The 14,544-nt window shown below is 35.4% G+C and overlaps 2 protein-coding genes across 8 annotated transcripts; one reads left to right on the plus strand and one right to left on the minus strand.

The window, feature by feature from the left end:
- The first annotated feature begins 1,164 nt into the window (after positions 1-1,164).
- TMT2 (tonoplast monosaccharide transporter2) lies at positions 1,165-8,177 on the plus strand. 7 transcript variants are annotated; one of them, XM_020680997.3, is made up of 7 exons: positions 1,165-1,343; positions 1,549-1,622; positions 2,073-2,209; positions 2,393-2,959; positions 4,383-5,326; positions 6,150-6,355; positions 7,549-8,177. In XM_020680997.3, the coding sequence occupies exons 3-7, from the start codon at positions 2,131-2,133 to the stop codon at positions 7,991-7,993; spliced, it is 2,241 nt and encodes a 746-aa protein (XP_020536656.1). In that variant the 5' UTR covers positions 1,165-1,343; positions 1,549-1,622; positions 2,073-2,130; the 3' UTR covers positions 7,994-8,177. The 7 variants fall into 7 exon arrangements, with proteins under 7 accessions (XP_020536656.1, XP_020536677.1, XP_089582816.1 ...); XM_020681018.3 differs by having other exon boundaries at positions 1,549-1,592; XM_089726690.1 differs by lacking the exon at positions 1,549-1,622.
- Positions 8,178-8,438: 261 nt separating this feature from the next.
- On the minus strand, positions 8,439-14,078 carry LOC105635128 (glutamate receptor 3.2). Its single transcript, XM_012218160.4, has 8 exons — positions 13,894-14,078; positions 13,718-13,784; positions 13,016-13,290; positions 11,529-12,865; positions 11,144-11,421; positions 10,264-10,295; positions 9,744-10,138; positions 8,439-9,103 (listed from the first exon to the last, which is right to left on the minus strand). The coding sequence occupies exons 3-8, from the start codon at positions 13,260-13,262 to the stop codon at positions 8,648-8,650; spliced, it is 2,745 nt and encodes a 914-aa protein (XP_012073550.1). The 5' UTR covers positions 13,263-13,290; positions 13,718-13,784; positions 13,894-14,078; the 3' UTR covers positions 8,439-8,647.
- Between the last annotated feature and the right edge of the window lie 466 nt (positions 14,079-14,544).

Raw genomic sequence — 14,544 nt, forward strand, 5'->3', positions numbered from 1 at the left:
TTGAGCAACAATTATTTTTTAGACAATTTTTTAATTGTGTAGGATCCAAATAAAAATTTTGATTGTGCAAAAGCCATATAAGAAAGTAACCAACACATACAAAAATGTTTAATTGAAAATCGGATTAAATGGCCTCGAATAACCTGACTTCATTTTTATATGGATTATTTGGAGGGGTCCGAAACTTTTTAAGGGGTCGGGTCAATAAAGTCATTCCCTCTTATTTGGGTGTCAAGTATTTCGGATTGAAAAATCTGACTCGACCGTTGCTCACCCCTAGATATTGGAGCTATTCTTAATATTCCTCCTGGTTGGGGTCATGTAAAGGATAAAATGATACGGTAATTTTGTATGTTACTATTCAAAAATTTTGTTCATTCTCTTGAATTTGAACAAGTATCATGCTTTCACATATTCAAATTTAAAATTCTTTATACTATTAAATATTTTCTAAAATATATAACATATAATATCACAACAAAATAACCGCGTGATATGTGGACTTTCATCTAACAAAATTAATAAAAATTATCACATGAAGATGATCATTTTTATTATTGATTTCATTATAAAATTGCAAATAAGAAAGTTTTTTAAATAGTAATATACCTTATTCATAATAATTATTTAAATATATCAATTATGTATTATGATTGTAGCTTTTGCGATAATTACTATTTTTATAAATAATTTTTCTTGAATTATCATAAATTCTAGTTTCCTTTAGTATTAGAATTTTTGTGAAATTTAAGATTATAATTATTCTTTGAAAAATGAATTAATTTTAAATGGAGAAATTGCATTGAGAATGAAGAATTGAAACAAAAAAAAAAAAAAAATGAAAATCCAAACTAAAATTAAGCCGAAATTTTAATAAATAAACTGAACTTATTTCAATTCTAATTCTAATTTTAAAAATTTCAACCGTACTTCTCAACAAACAAAGAGAAAGCTCCCAAGTTATAATTGCTTTCAACACTTTGTATACAAATACAGTACTATTTTTTAAGAGTATTATTAGTATTATTATCATTGAGAAATACAGTACTAATACGTACAATTAAGTATTATGAAATTATTTAACGAAAATATGTTGCTGTTGTTGTTATACTCTTAACAAATATAGTTTTATGAGAAGATTCCAATCTCCAGACTCCAGAGTCCAGGGTTTGGATCTTGGACTGATACCCGTTGTCTTCCCTGGACTCTTCTCCATAATTGCTTCTCTTTTCTCTATCTTTTCTGTGTCTTTTTGTATATATAATCTTAATAAATCAAGAGAATCTTCTCCTAAAGTTTGTGATTTCTGCTTTAAATTAAAAAAATACAAAGAAGCTTATGAGGTATTCACAGTGTTTACCGTTTTCTTGATCTGAAATTAAATATAATTAGCGCCCATATCTAATTTCTTTTTATATTTACATATTATATATATATATATATATATATATATATATATATATATATATATATATATATATTTCATTAGCGACGCAAAGAAGGGTGTGACTGGTGGTGATAGTGACTGATATATAACTGCAATTGTAGGAGGGTGGTGACGTGCAGGGTGGAGAGTGAGGCACAAGGGGCAGGTGTCTTAGTCGCAAGAGGCTCTGTTTCTTGTTTGGCCTCTTCCTCTTTACTTTACTTTCTTTCTGCTTAAGAATTTGAACTTCATTTTCTTGCTCATTATACCCCACAACCTTGCAATTTACATAGAAAATAATGGCCCTTTCTTCATTTATATGATAATACCTGAAAGGACCCATCAGACGGTTCTGGTTCTTTTGCTTTCTCACCTAGATAATTAAATAACCATTTCTTTTGTTTTCTTATAAACTTTTGACATCTGGTCTGCCTGTTTTTGTTTCCTTTTTTTCGATATTTGGCTTGTTTTATTCGATGTATACATGCTTTGTTTGGTTGATGGTATTGATGTACTGATCTGTTATCTCTGCCCAATAGTAGTAAGGGATCAAACTACTAGAATATTTGATTTATTGAACTGGGTTAGTAACTAACGGTTTGATTGATCTTTGATTTGTGCTCCTTCCTTCCTTTCTTTCTTTCAGGATATTTAGTCAGTTGTTAGTAGTCCTAGGTAGGTTGGATTCTTAGTTTCTGGAAAAGATGAGTGGAGCTGTGCTTGTAGCTGTTGTTGCTGCAGTTGGTAACTTACTGCAAGGATGGGATAATGCAACCATTGCAGGTAATTTTCCACTTTTGTGCGTGAAGTATGTTGTTTCTGTGTATGTTTAGCTATTTAAAGTTTTTTTCATAACAATTCTTTTGCTCGAATTAACTCGCATTTAGTTCTTCTAAATTAAGCGCGAGTATTTTTCTTATTAATATTCGTTGATATGAAAGGATCTATATCTCTCTCTCGATGCAGGGGCTGTTTTGTACATAAAAAGGGAATTTCAGTTGGAAAGTGAACCAACTATAGAAGGACTAATTGTGGCAATGTCACTTATTGGAGCCACTTTGATAACTACATGTTCTGGAGCCATATCAGATTGGCTAGGGCGGCGGCCTATGCTGATCATCTCTTCTGTACTTTATTGTGTTAGTGGTATTGTGATGTTTTGGTCTCCCAATGTCTATGTTCTACTTTTGGCAAGGCTGTTGGATGGATTTGGTATCGGTCTGGCTGTTACTCTCGTTCCAGTCTACATATCTGAGACTGCACCGCCTGAAATTAGGGGTTTATTGAATACTCTTCCTCAGTTCACTGGATCTGGTGGCATGTTCCTTTCATATTGTATGGTGTTTGGGATGTCCTTGACGAAAGCACCAAGTTGGAGATTGATGCTTGGAGTTCTTTCTATTCCCTCTGTCGCTTATTTGGCTTTGACTATATTTTACTTGCCTGAGTCTCCGAGGTGGCTTGTTAGTAAGGGACGGATGCTTGAGGCCAAAAAGGTTTTGCAGAGGCTTCGTGGCAGGGAAGATGTTTCTGGTAAGTTATTCTGCTTTTGTCTTTGGGAAGTTGTCTCTTTCTTTTTGTCTGGAATATAAATTGTAATGTGCTTGGTGTTTTGATGTATGAAAGTGATTTCTGTAGTATGCTTGATTATAGGTCGTACAATGTGCAATTGCATGCTCAGAATTTATTTTTAGTTAACAGCTTTCTCCAAAATAGAGCACTGATTAAAAATCTAGTTGTTCATTTCTAAAGGTTTTGTCATGAAAGAAAAAAAAAAAAATTTTTCCTGTAGGGAGAGATGCATGCATAGCTTGGTGTCAAGTATAATATGCTGATCAAAAGCTTACTATTGGGTGATTTGGTTATCAAATCTAAAAGCTTGCTTCTTTTATGTTCTCCATGCTGCTTTTTTGAATAATTGTCTGTGGATATTACCCAAGCTTTTTGTATATCTGGGAGTCTAATCCATTTCTGCATTTGGATCACAATTCTCTTTGTCCTAGAAGACGTCATTTGTTTTTCTCTAGGTAATAACGAGTAGCTTGTAAAATCCTTAGTAATATCAAGAATGCATGATGTTTTGTCTCTATCTAATCAATGATGGATTCACGAAATGCTTGTGAAATATAAGCATGTTTTAAATTACAATATAGAGAAACAGAATAGAGAAAAATTATTACGTAGTTGACACTGACTGATTTGGAGTAATGCTTTCGTTTTGCAACATGAACTATGTCCAGATAAAGCTTTAAGAAGCTTATTTATACATTTTTTATTTTTATATTTCTTTAGAATAGAAGTAAATGTGTACTGAGAGTGCTACCATAGTGTTTATTCTAGTTATGCGCCAGGTCAATGGTAGCAGCGCGTATTATAACCAAATGACTAATGTGTTGATAACTTGATGCACACTAATTTTGTCAAGGTTCGCGTGACCAGAAACTTTATTGAGATCTTTCAGAAAATCCTTTTCTAGTTGTGGTCAAGCTTTTAATAATGGTCATTTTCTTGTGTTGCAATTTCCTTTTCAATTTGTGTTTTCTTTTTAAATAATTGAAGAGCATGTACCAAAACTCTTAATTGCTGATGTGACATATTTTTGTTATCAGAATATGTATATTTAAGATGAGGGAGGCAGGGGTAAATAGAAGTGCAATGAAATAATCCAGTTTTTCCTTTGCTTATTTTTCTACGGAGTTTCACTCATAAGAATAAACTATTTCAGATGCGAACATGAAAATTTGTTGAATACAACATATGTCACTAGCAATTTGAGAGTTCTAGCACTTGCTGTTCCAAGTTTACCTACAATTGACTTCGATGTGAAAGGTTATATAATCAAAACAATAATAAAGAATTGACTGTAATTGCACTTGCTGCTTACCTTTGGCTTGATATGATGATAATTTGATAATAACTACCATGTGGGTGATACTGATCTTGTTCAGCTGAACAGGTGAGCTGGCTTTATTGGTTGAAGGTCTTGGAGTTGGGGGTGAAACATCATTGGAGGAGTACATAATTGGCCCAGCTGATGATGTCATTGATGACCAAGATATATCTATGGATAAAGACCACATCAAGCTATATGGTCCTGAAGAAGGTCTTAGCTGGGTTGCCAAACCTGTCACTGGGCAGAGCACTATCGGTCTTGTATCTCGGCATGGGAGCATGGCAAACCAGACTGTGCCTCTCATGGATCCCGTTGTCACCCTTTTTGGTAGTGTACACGAAAAGTTCCCTGAGACAGGAAGCATGAAAAGTATGCTTTTTCCACACTTTGGCAGCATGTTCAGTGTGGGAGGGAATCAAACTAGAAATGAAGAATGGGATGAGGAAAGCCAAAACAGAGAGGGTGAGGATTATCCATCTGATGCTGGCGGTGCTGATTCTGATGATAATTTACAAAGTCCATTAATCTCACGTCAGACAACAAGCATGGACAAAGAATTGGTCCCACCTGCCCACGGAAGCCTTTCAGGCATGAGGCGTGGCAGTTTGCTGCAAGGAAATGCTGGAGACTCAGTTGGTAGCGCTGGGATTGGTGGTGGTTGGCAGTTAGCATGGAAATGGTCTGAGAGAGAAGGCCAAGATGGGAAAAAGGAAGGAGGCTTTAAAAGAATTTATTTGCATCAGGAGGGTGTCCCTGGTTCTCAACGTGGATCTCTGGTTTCTTTGCATGGTGGTGATGCCCCTGCAGAGGGTGAATTCATCCAGGCTGCTGCTTTGGTTAGCCAACCAGCTCTTTATTCCAAGGAGCTCGTGAATCAGCATCCCATTGGACCAGCTATGGTTCACCCATCTGAAACAGTGGCTAAGGGGCCTAGTTGGAGTGATCTATTTGAACCAGGAGTCAAGCATGCATTGGCTGTTGGGATTGGAATTCAAATACTTCAGCAGGTAACAAATAAAACTGCTATCAGCATTTTTCTCTCTTATAAAGTTGAAATAATCCTAGTTAACTGATCTTTGTAATATAGGCAGTTATGCTTCTTGTTGTCATCTGTTCATGCATTGTTGTTCAGTAATTCTTCTCTAGTTTCCCATTATGAATTTTACCCCATTCAGGAGTGTTGAATAAGATATGGATTGGGCCAAAGATACTCAGGCCATTTTGTGATCTCATCATGACTGATAGTATTGATCTGATGGGCATAATTGTCTTGTTTCTTTAAGTCAAGATTGTTGAGGGCTTGAGAAATAGGTTGATCTTCTATCTTCACAAGTAAATGTAGTGCTGGGGTCTGAAACAAAATATATGCTGCAGTGATCATCAAAATTTTACTTGGATCTTAGGGAAGGTTTGAAGGTTCTCTAAGCAAAATGATGAGAAGCTTGAATTTTCATGGTGCTGTTTAATTGGAGCTATGATCTTTTTATATGCATTTTACTTATTGTCTAGGAGCTAGAAGTTTACCTGCCATTCAAATTTTCTTTTAGGGATTTTTCCATTCTGTGTACAACATTTTATCTAAAGTGGTAGAGTTAAACAAATATATGCTGTAAGAATATTAGTCATTGGATGTCTACTTTTTTTTTCTCATGAAGTTTTTTCCAAACTTAATGGTAGAGTCTAATCTAAAGTGGCCAAGCACAAGCCTTAAAATATCACTTACCATCTCCAATGCAGGTGTGCATTTTAGTTTGTCCACATTTAATTTTTTGCTTGACAGTAGTATGGTGTTTCAAGATTCTGACTTACTCATGTAACATGCTTCTCAAGAATCTTATATACATGCAGTTCTCTGGCATAAATGGGGTTCTCTACTACACTCCTCAAATTCTTGAGCAGGCAGGTGTTGGAGTTCTTCTTTCAAACATGGGCATCAGTGCAGCTTCTGTATCTCTACTTATTAGTGCCATTACAACATTATTAATGCTCCCTTGTATAGCTGTTGCCATGAGGCTCATGGATATCTCTGGAAGAAGGTATTGCAACTTCTTTTTAGCCTTTAAAATATCGCTAGGCATCATCACACTACTTTAAATGCCCCAAATTGTTGTGAATGAGGATTGCATATGCATTTTTTTTAAAAGGCAATTTATTTGTATCTGGGTTCATTTCTTGTCCAAAGTTGTAGTATACAATTGGAATTTCAAAATGCCTTTAGGATTATTTCTTCTTCTTGCCTTTCTTATTTTGGTGGGCTCACATTTGATTTGTTTTGAATGGGGTGAGTTTGGGTTATACCAAGCAAGTTGACTTTGGAAATTCTTGCATCCAGGTGTTAGCATAGCTAATAAGATGTTCAAACATGGTGAGTTGGCACACTTATTAGAATTAAGGTTCAATTTTGCCCATGATCATTGGACATTTCACTAATTTCAGTATTGTTTCTAACCTTCAATTTGTGTACTCTAACTTTGATTTTGTTTCAATAAATACATTGCTAGATTTTTATACAATTGCTTCTTAAATTTTTGTATTATAACCAAGTATTTACTTTTCTAATATATTTGAAAATAAGCTTCGAGAATTTTTTTACGTGCCCAACACAAATATAATTTGGTTAGATCTCTGCAAAACTTAGCAGCAGTGATTTATTAAAACAAATTAAAGTTAATGGATTTTGCTGATAGAAATTGAGATTCATTGACTACTGAAATCCACTGATAAGTTAACACCATTTACAAGAAAATTGCAGTCTAGTCTCTTTGTATTGTATGTCATGAATATGCATGTGCATGCAAACACATCCTTAGAAATGCTATGCTAGCATGCACTTGTGTCTGAGCAGTGAAATTAATAAACATAGGTGAATTTGTCCTGTGTGCAAGAATTTTCTCTAATTGAGCTAGGGCTATGGATAAAATGGAACCTTCTCTTATGCTTGGTAAATGGTAAGCTTCGAAACTTCCATTGTCCTTTGCATATCCCATTTTATGGAATTTCTACAATAAAAGAAGGGGAGGGGGGGATGGGGCCGCGGGGTTTGAAGTAATGACAATCATGGAAGTAGCAATTATCAGCCCTCTGGAATTAAGATCACACCAGATGTTTGGTATCAAATGGTGGTCCACAGTAAATCTTACTTTGGTTTTGTTGTGCATTAATATTTTCATTTCTGATGTTATTCTTAACCACTCATCTGCAAATTCTTAATCACTCGTCTTGTTTGCAGGAGTTTGTTACTATGCACAATTCCTATCTTGATAGTCTCTCTCCTCATTCTAGTCCTTGGAAGTGCAGTGAATCTAGGCAATGTCGTGAATGCATCTATCTCAACTGCTAGTGTTATAATCTACTTCTGTTGCTTTGTGATGGGATTTGGGCCAATTCCTAACATACTTTGTTCAGAGATCTTTCCAACACGTGTTCGTGGCCTCTGCATTGCCATATGTGCCCTGACATTTTGGATCGGTGATATCATTGTTACCTATACACTCCCAGTAATGCTGAAATCTATGGGTCTTGCTGGTGTCTTTGGTTTGTATGCAGTTGTGTGCATCATATCGTTGGGGTTTGTCTACTTGAAAGTTCCAGAAACCAAGGGCATGCCCCTTGAAGTAATAACCGAGTTCTTCTCCCTTGGCGCAAAGCAGGCTGCAGCTGCCAAGAATGATTGACATTTAGAGTACCTTGTGATGAGAAGTTTTGACTTTTTCTAGTTGTTTTTTCATATGGATTTTCTTTTGTGTGGGGAACAAGAATTTATATTTTTTTAGAAAGAATGTGTATATTTTGCCATTGTTGGGTTTTGGTTTTCAAGACCTTCAAGTTTCATTTTTATTCAAATTTGGAAGTTCTCAATTATTTTTTTGTCATGATTGACTTGATGTGCGAGAAAAATACAAGGGTTTATGAGTAGAATTTTGTCTCTGTTTTAGATGCCTGTCGAACTAGGGTGATGATGCAACGGCAGAACTTAGAAATGACCTAATGAGCTGCTAGTTAATCATCAATCTGATCTTTATGTTTTGTTTAATTTCAAAATTCCCAATTTTTAACTCAAAAAATTTGAAATTTTTTGCAATAGTTTTTGAAGGCAAGGATTCTGATATGAGGTGTGCCTTTATTAATATTAAAGAGTATATTTATATATAAACCATCAATTATACAGAAGAAATATGTTGATTTTCACAGTTTGATCGCTTTCACATTCAACAAACTGCCCTTAGACTATACAATTAAAGCAGCTAAAGAACCATATAGCTATATCAACTAAGAAAGAGCATTTTATACAAAATTTAGAGGTGGGGGCTTAACTAATAATGCCTTTCTTAAGAACTGTCCCTTTGGATGCTGTGAGATCCACCAACAGACTCATCTTCCCTTGCATACCCATTTGATAAAGCATCCTCACGTTTTCTCTTTGATTTGCTCTTCCAGTCTTCAACCTTATCATCGGCAAACGACAAGAATGTTTGAAGACGTCTAGAACGAGAGCTCCTATGGATAGAAGGATCTGAATCTATAGGGAAGTGCTTTCTAAACTGGCGTAGCACCTTGCACAAGTAGATCAAGAGAGCAAGAAAACATGCAATCCCGCAGATGAGGAAAAGGCCCCAGAAACTTTGTAGCTCTAGTTGTTCCGTGCCAGAGTCACCGGTGCTTGAGGAACTGCAGGCTTTTCTTACAAGCCACTTGTCATGAATCTTTTGAAGATCACCATTCTCAGATAGAGTGAGAATTGCAGTTGACATATCAACAGCTAAAGGAGAATCTCTAGGAAATGCCTAAAGAATGCACATGAGAAGAAAAATTAAAATGGCCTAGCAGACCATCTTACTTGAAAAAGAGGCCAAAAAAATAAAAATATGCTGTTCAAGAAATCAAAGGTAGTAAAAACTTGCGCAAGAACCGCAATGAAATAATAATAATAAATACATAAAATATGATAACTACTATAATTACTTTATAACCAACCAATTTTGGAGGTCTATTATTAGAATCCCTATCAAACCAGCATACTTCTTTGAGTTCCCTTTCCCCCATTTCAAGAGCATGGACTCGACAACTTATTATAGGTTTTTCTAGATGTTTTGGTTGCCTGAAGGCAGAAGCCATAAAATGGAATGACCAAACATTCCCTGAGGTTGGATAATATAACTCAAAGCAGCCTTATCCCAGCTACATGAGGCTTGGTAGACATTTTCTTAGTCAATTCAGTCCATTTTCCCTTTATTCATCCTAGACCTTCATTATATACTTTTCATAGACTTCTTTGATTTTGTACTCGAACAAGATCAACATTATGGAATTCAGAATTAGCTAAAATTTCAGGTTATGACAAAGTGCTAACAAATTAACTTGATTGAGCAAGGAACATAGACACAAAGACTTGAAATTAACTAATTCCAATTTTGAGATACTCACAAATCCCCATCCACTTTTGGTGAATGCTTGGCCTCTGATTGAGCACTCGCAATGCTCTGAGAGGAAGAGGTCCACATAAGGTCGTTCATCAACCACGGCAGCAACAGTTCTATTTGTAAGGGCACTAGCATATTCTTCAGGTGAGCCAAGAGCAACAAGTCTAGTTTTAGCTATGCCGAGTTCATCGGTCAGATAATTTTCTGCAAAGGACCCCACTTGGAATCCGATATGTTCAGTGCTTGTTATCAAGGTATCAATTCCTTTAATGGGTGAGGATAACTGTTGGACAGTCAAGATTGATGTCAGACTTGCAGTATAGCTTGAGTTTATTATCAAAACAACAAAAAGCCAGATGATGAGCACCAAACGACCAAGTGTGCTCACTGTATTTTCTCCTAAAAATTAAATGAAACCCAGAGTTAGTACCATTTTTTAGGTTGATAATAACTCTATCTAGAAATAATGTATTGGAAGTTGAAATGGAAAAATAAAAAATTTAAAGAAAATAAAAAAAACTTACTATGAGCAAAAAACATGGTCGAGAAGCTAAACCTGCAATGAAAAGAAAAGGAAGGAAAGCTTTATTCCTTTGTGGAAGCAGTAATAATGGAATGATTCAATTCCATATCATTTTGGCATGACAATTATGCAGCACAAATTTCCCCCTATCTAGAGACAAGAATGCTCAACTGATTTTTGTTTGCAATTCTGATCTTACTCTACAGAGTCTAAACTCTCATTTAGAGTTTATCTACCATTCTAGTCTTCACATGTAATCTCTCTTTAAGTGTTCTCAATAAAAAAGCAATCTTATTTCTTGTTTAAAAGTCCAACTTCTGGTGGATTTAGGATAGGTTTAAGTCTATAAAAATAAAAATGCTTTGCAGTGTTCTATTTTTATTTGGAATAAGGAATATCAACTGAACAAAATTTTTAACTGTGTTGCAATCATAGTGTCTAAGCCAAGGCGTGATGTCAACAAGATTTTTTTTTTTCTTTTTTTAGAAAATCTAGAAAAGCCAATAGGACCTTATGGTTGTGCCTGCTTCTAGCATTTGACAAGCACAACTGTTTGTTTTATTTAAATTACCAGAGATTCGAAAGATAGATAAAGAATACACAACAGTTTAATATAACTTCATAGTAGTATATGCTAATAATACAGATATCCTTGTCTTATACTATAATTTGCAAGGTATCCAGACGATACTTTTTCTAGTTCATTCAAAAAGCTAGTAATTTTTCACTTGTATGACAATTTCAATGACTCTTAACACGAGTTAAGCTATGAAGTATCGGACTGCCAACTTATCCTCTAATCATCCTCTAATAATCATGTATCAACTGATATATGTACTAAAACATACGTGAGCCATTGTCTAATCCATAAAATTACTCACCATAGAATAGTGACAACTTGCTTCTTTGGTGGCCCCCGGAACTCCTCATTCATTCGATGTTCAAGGATCCATATAACAGCTCCCACAACAAGGAAGGAAACTGCCGTAACAGCCCACATCAAAGGAGTAAATGGTTGCAAGAATGCCCAAGCATTTGAATTCAAATGCTTGACTGGAGCCACTACAACTAGCCCTGACTCTATGTATGGCTGGGTGAAATCCACGACCTTTGTTCGGTTTGTGACAATTGCCACATCTCCAATTACAGCATCAAAGACCTGCAGGAATATATTTACAAGATCAGATGAAGCTACACCCGCTCCTCCCTACTTTGGCAAAATAATCTATTGATATTCTTTTTCCTTTTCAGGGTATATTTACTCGCACCTAAGGTAATCTGGTTTACGAGCTCAAAGTAGCTTGGATTCTTATGACCATCTCCAAAGGGAATGAACTTGTATGGAACTGCATAAGGAAGAAATTTTATGGCAGCAAGGAATACATCTATGCAATATCCTTGGACTGCATCAGTACCATTAACTGTTGAGACAAAATCCCGATAACTAACCCGGTTTGGAATTCCAATTTTCAATTGTCTTCCATTGTCTGGAAAAACCCATCCACGAGGTTTATCTGTTACTCCTCCAGGCCACACAACAGGAAGCAAATGTTGGTTGGAGCTAGAACGGTTAGCTGGTTTTCCATAAAGTGTCTCTGGGGGCACAACAGATAGGCCAGAGTAGTTAGACCAGTATCCAATGAGCTTACACCCGGTTTCAATCACATTAATGATATCATAAGAAGGATATAAAAGAGACCTGTCTGTCCTAAATTGAACAGGTCCTGTCAGACCTGTCATATTCGACCTCAATATGTTTTTAACCAATTGGTTTCCTCCATCAAAAATGCTTAATGCTCCAAGATTCAGAGTCCCACCGCCTAGATCACTTAATTTTGAATCATTGGAAAATGAAATGTTGTTGCCCTGATCTAAAAACAATTTCACAGCACGAGCAACCATCCAAACAGTGTCGTAGGCATACAGACCATATGGGTTCAGCCCTATAGAGTCATTGCTCAATTTGCTCCACCGTGACTCAAAATCGCGTTTTCTTTTTGAATCTGGTATGTGTGGACGAAGAGTAAGAACTCCTTGGATAGTATTGGCAGTCTCAGAAGAAAATTTTGAATCTAGAACAGTGGACAGCCATGTGGTAGATATCCAAACAAACCCATTTCCCATCATCCCAAGACTCTTAGCCACATCAAAAACCAAGAGGCCTGTTCTGGAGAAAGTGCTTAAAACAATTACTCGAGACTCCATGCTTAGAATCTTAACTAATTCGTCATGAACTTCACTTCGGTTTGAGAGTGGATCTGGGGGAAGCACTGCTTTATATGAAATTTTGCATCGTCTCTCTGCAAGTTCATCACCTAATGCAGTTATACCATTTCTACTCTGATCATCATCACTGAAAACTGCAATAACCTCAGCCCAACCATAATAACTAACAGTTTCTGCAATGGCAGTCATCTGGAACAGATCATTGGGAGCTGTTTGAAGGAAGTACGGATACTGGAGAGGTGACAGAGTGGGGTCTAAAGCTGTAAACGACAATAGTGGAACATGAAGCTCATTTGCAAGATGCGAGAGTATACGTGCCATTACAGAACTTTGTGGGCCAATAATAGCAACAGTATCAGTCTCCATAAATTGCAATGCTGCAATTAGTGAAGAAATATGATTCCAAAGCATATGAATATCACAGGAAAAATAAGAAAAGAGTGATACATCCAAGTAAAACATATAACAAATATCAAATAGAACAAGGATAAAATGGTATAAGAACTCTGCAGAGAAAGAAAGCATACCACCAATGATACCCAGAAATCCACTGTAGTTAGAATCATGCATAGTTATAGACAACTTCCTTCCTCCAAGAATGCTGGGATCGGAATTGATATCATCCTCAGCAGCCTTCATGGCAATCTTTGAAACTCTCCCATTAATGGTACTAAAACTGAAAATAGCTCCAACATTCACAACATCAGAGTTTCGAGCTCCATGTGAAAATGTAATGATGCAGACAAGGAAGAACACAAACCAAACCAAATTCATGGTATTATCCACCTGATTATTTGAACACCTATCTCCAAAGTGAAAGCAAGAAAGAAGGAGTAGGAAAAAACACCAGAAAATCAAGATGAAATTAGATAAACAATATGAATTGAGTCATAAGCAACTAATTAAACTATAGTAATAGTAACTTCTATGACAAGGTATTGGAAACACTATGATAAGAACCAGCACAGAATCTATGATAGAAAAGGGAGGCAAAAACTAAATAAATAAATAAATGGCAGCATAACCTTGTCCAAGGAAGGGAGTACATATAACGTTAAAAGAATTAAAGTTTCAACGTAAGGAATCAATTAATAGTACTTTATCAAATTAAAAAAAAAATCCAAAATTGGTCTTGTAGAATTCCACATTGGATAAACAATTAAATACCCATCAAGAACAAGCAAGCAGAAGCAAAGAATTTCAGGGAGTCGAGAAGAATAAGCACTCACCTCAAAGGCAAAAGAGAATACTACTAAAGAAAATAATGGCAGAAACTGAGACACAGGGACACCCATCCTACAAAAGAAATAGCATTTAATTAGTAAAAAGAAGAAAGACTGCTACTGAATGGAGGAGAGGAAAATATAGTTAAAAAGAAAGGAATGAAAATGGGTGTGCGCCTTACTTTCCATTATAATAATTAATAAGAACTAGAATACTTGAAAATGGAGAAAGGGAAAAACTTAGTGAGTTGGGTTTCCACCAAATATATGTTGAGGAAATCATTTTTCTGGACCTTGGTGCTCACTCTTCAACAAAAAAAATAGCGTAGTGGTGGTTCCTTTCGGATAATGGAGGAGAAAATCATGAACGCACCTTACCAGGAAAAAGGAGCAAATAACATGGAATACTTAAATAGCCAAAGCCAAGATAAGACAGCGATTGACTTGCTAAACCGAAATAACTCACGTTTCTTTAGTGATGTAAACTTTTTTTTCTGATTTGCTTTCTCTTTCATTTGTTTTGTTTTTGGCCGAATATATAATCCCTGTCTTGAACTTTGTTATTTTAATTTTTTGCCAATGGTTAAATATATCTCTCTATTTTGTGAAAAAAAAAACTGTTATAAACTCTAAACTTTACAAATAATTTATTGTGCCCTTGAAATTACGAATTCTATTAATATTGTATCTCTTTTTATACGATCAGTAACATTTTTTGGTGTTTTTAGCATCTATGTGCAAGATATTCACTTAATATATGGTTAAGATAATATTCGGAATAATAATTTTCACATTTTTAACTATTTAATAAGTGTTTACTTAATTTAATTTTA

Source organism: Jatropha curcas, chromosome 10 (assembly GCF_041381405.1).
Source record: "Jatropha curcas cultivar XTBG-Jc1 chromosome 10, XTBG_Jcur_1.0, whole genome shotgun sequence".
In the NCBI taxonomy this organism is placed as follows: domain Eukaryota; kingdom Viridiplantae; phylum Streptophyta; class Magnoliopsida; order Malpighiales; family Euphorbiaceae; genus Jatropha; species Jatropha curcas.

Coding starts and splice junctions, on each gene's coding strand:
- TMT2 (XM_020680997.3), top strand. CDS start 2,131: ATGAGTGGAGCTGTGCTTGTAGCTGTTGTTGCTGCAGTTGGTAACTTA. Junction 2,960..4,382: donor TGGCAGGGAAGATGTTTCTG/GTAAGTTATTCT, acceptor TCAGCTGAACAG/GTGAGCTGGCTTTATTGGTT. Junction 6,356..7,548: donor ATGGATATCTCTGGAAGAAG/GTATTGCAACTT, acceptor TCTTGTTTGCAG/GAGTTTGTTACTATGCACAA.
- LOC105635128 (XM_012218160.4), bottom strand. CDS start 13,262: ATGAATTTGGTTTGGTTTGTGTTCTTCCTTGTCTGCATCATTACATTT. Junction 10,296..11,143: donor CAAGTTGTCACTATTCTATG/GTGAGTAATTTT, acceptor TTTTCATTGCAG/GTTTAGCTTCTCGACCATGT. Junction 10,139..10,263: donor GACCATGTTTTTTGCTCATA/GTAAGTTTTTTT, acceptor TTTAATTTTTAG/GAGAAAATACAGTGAGCACA.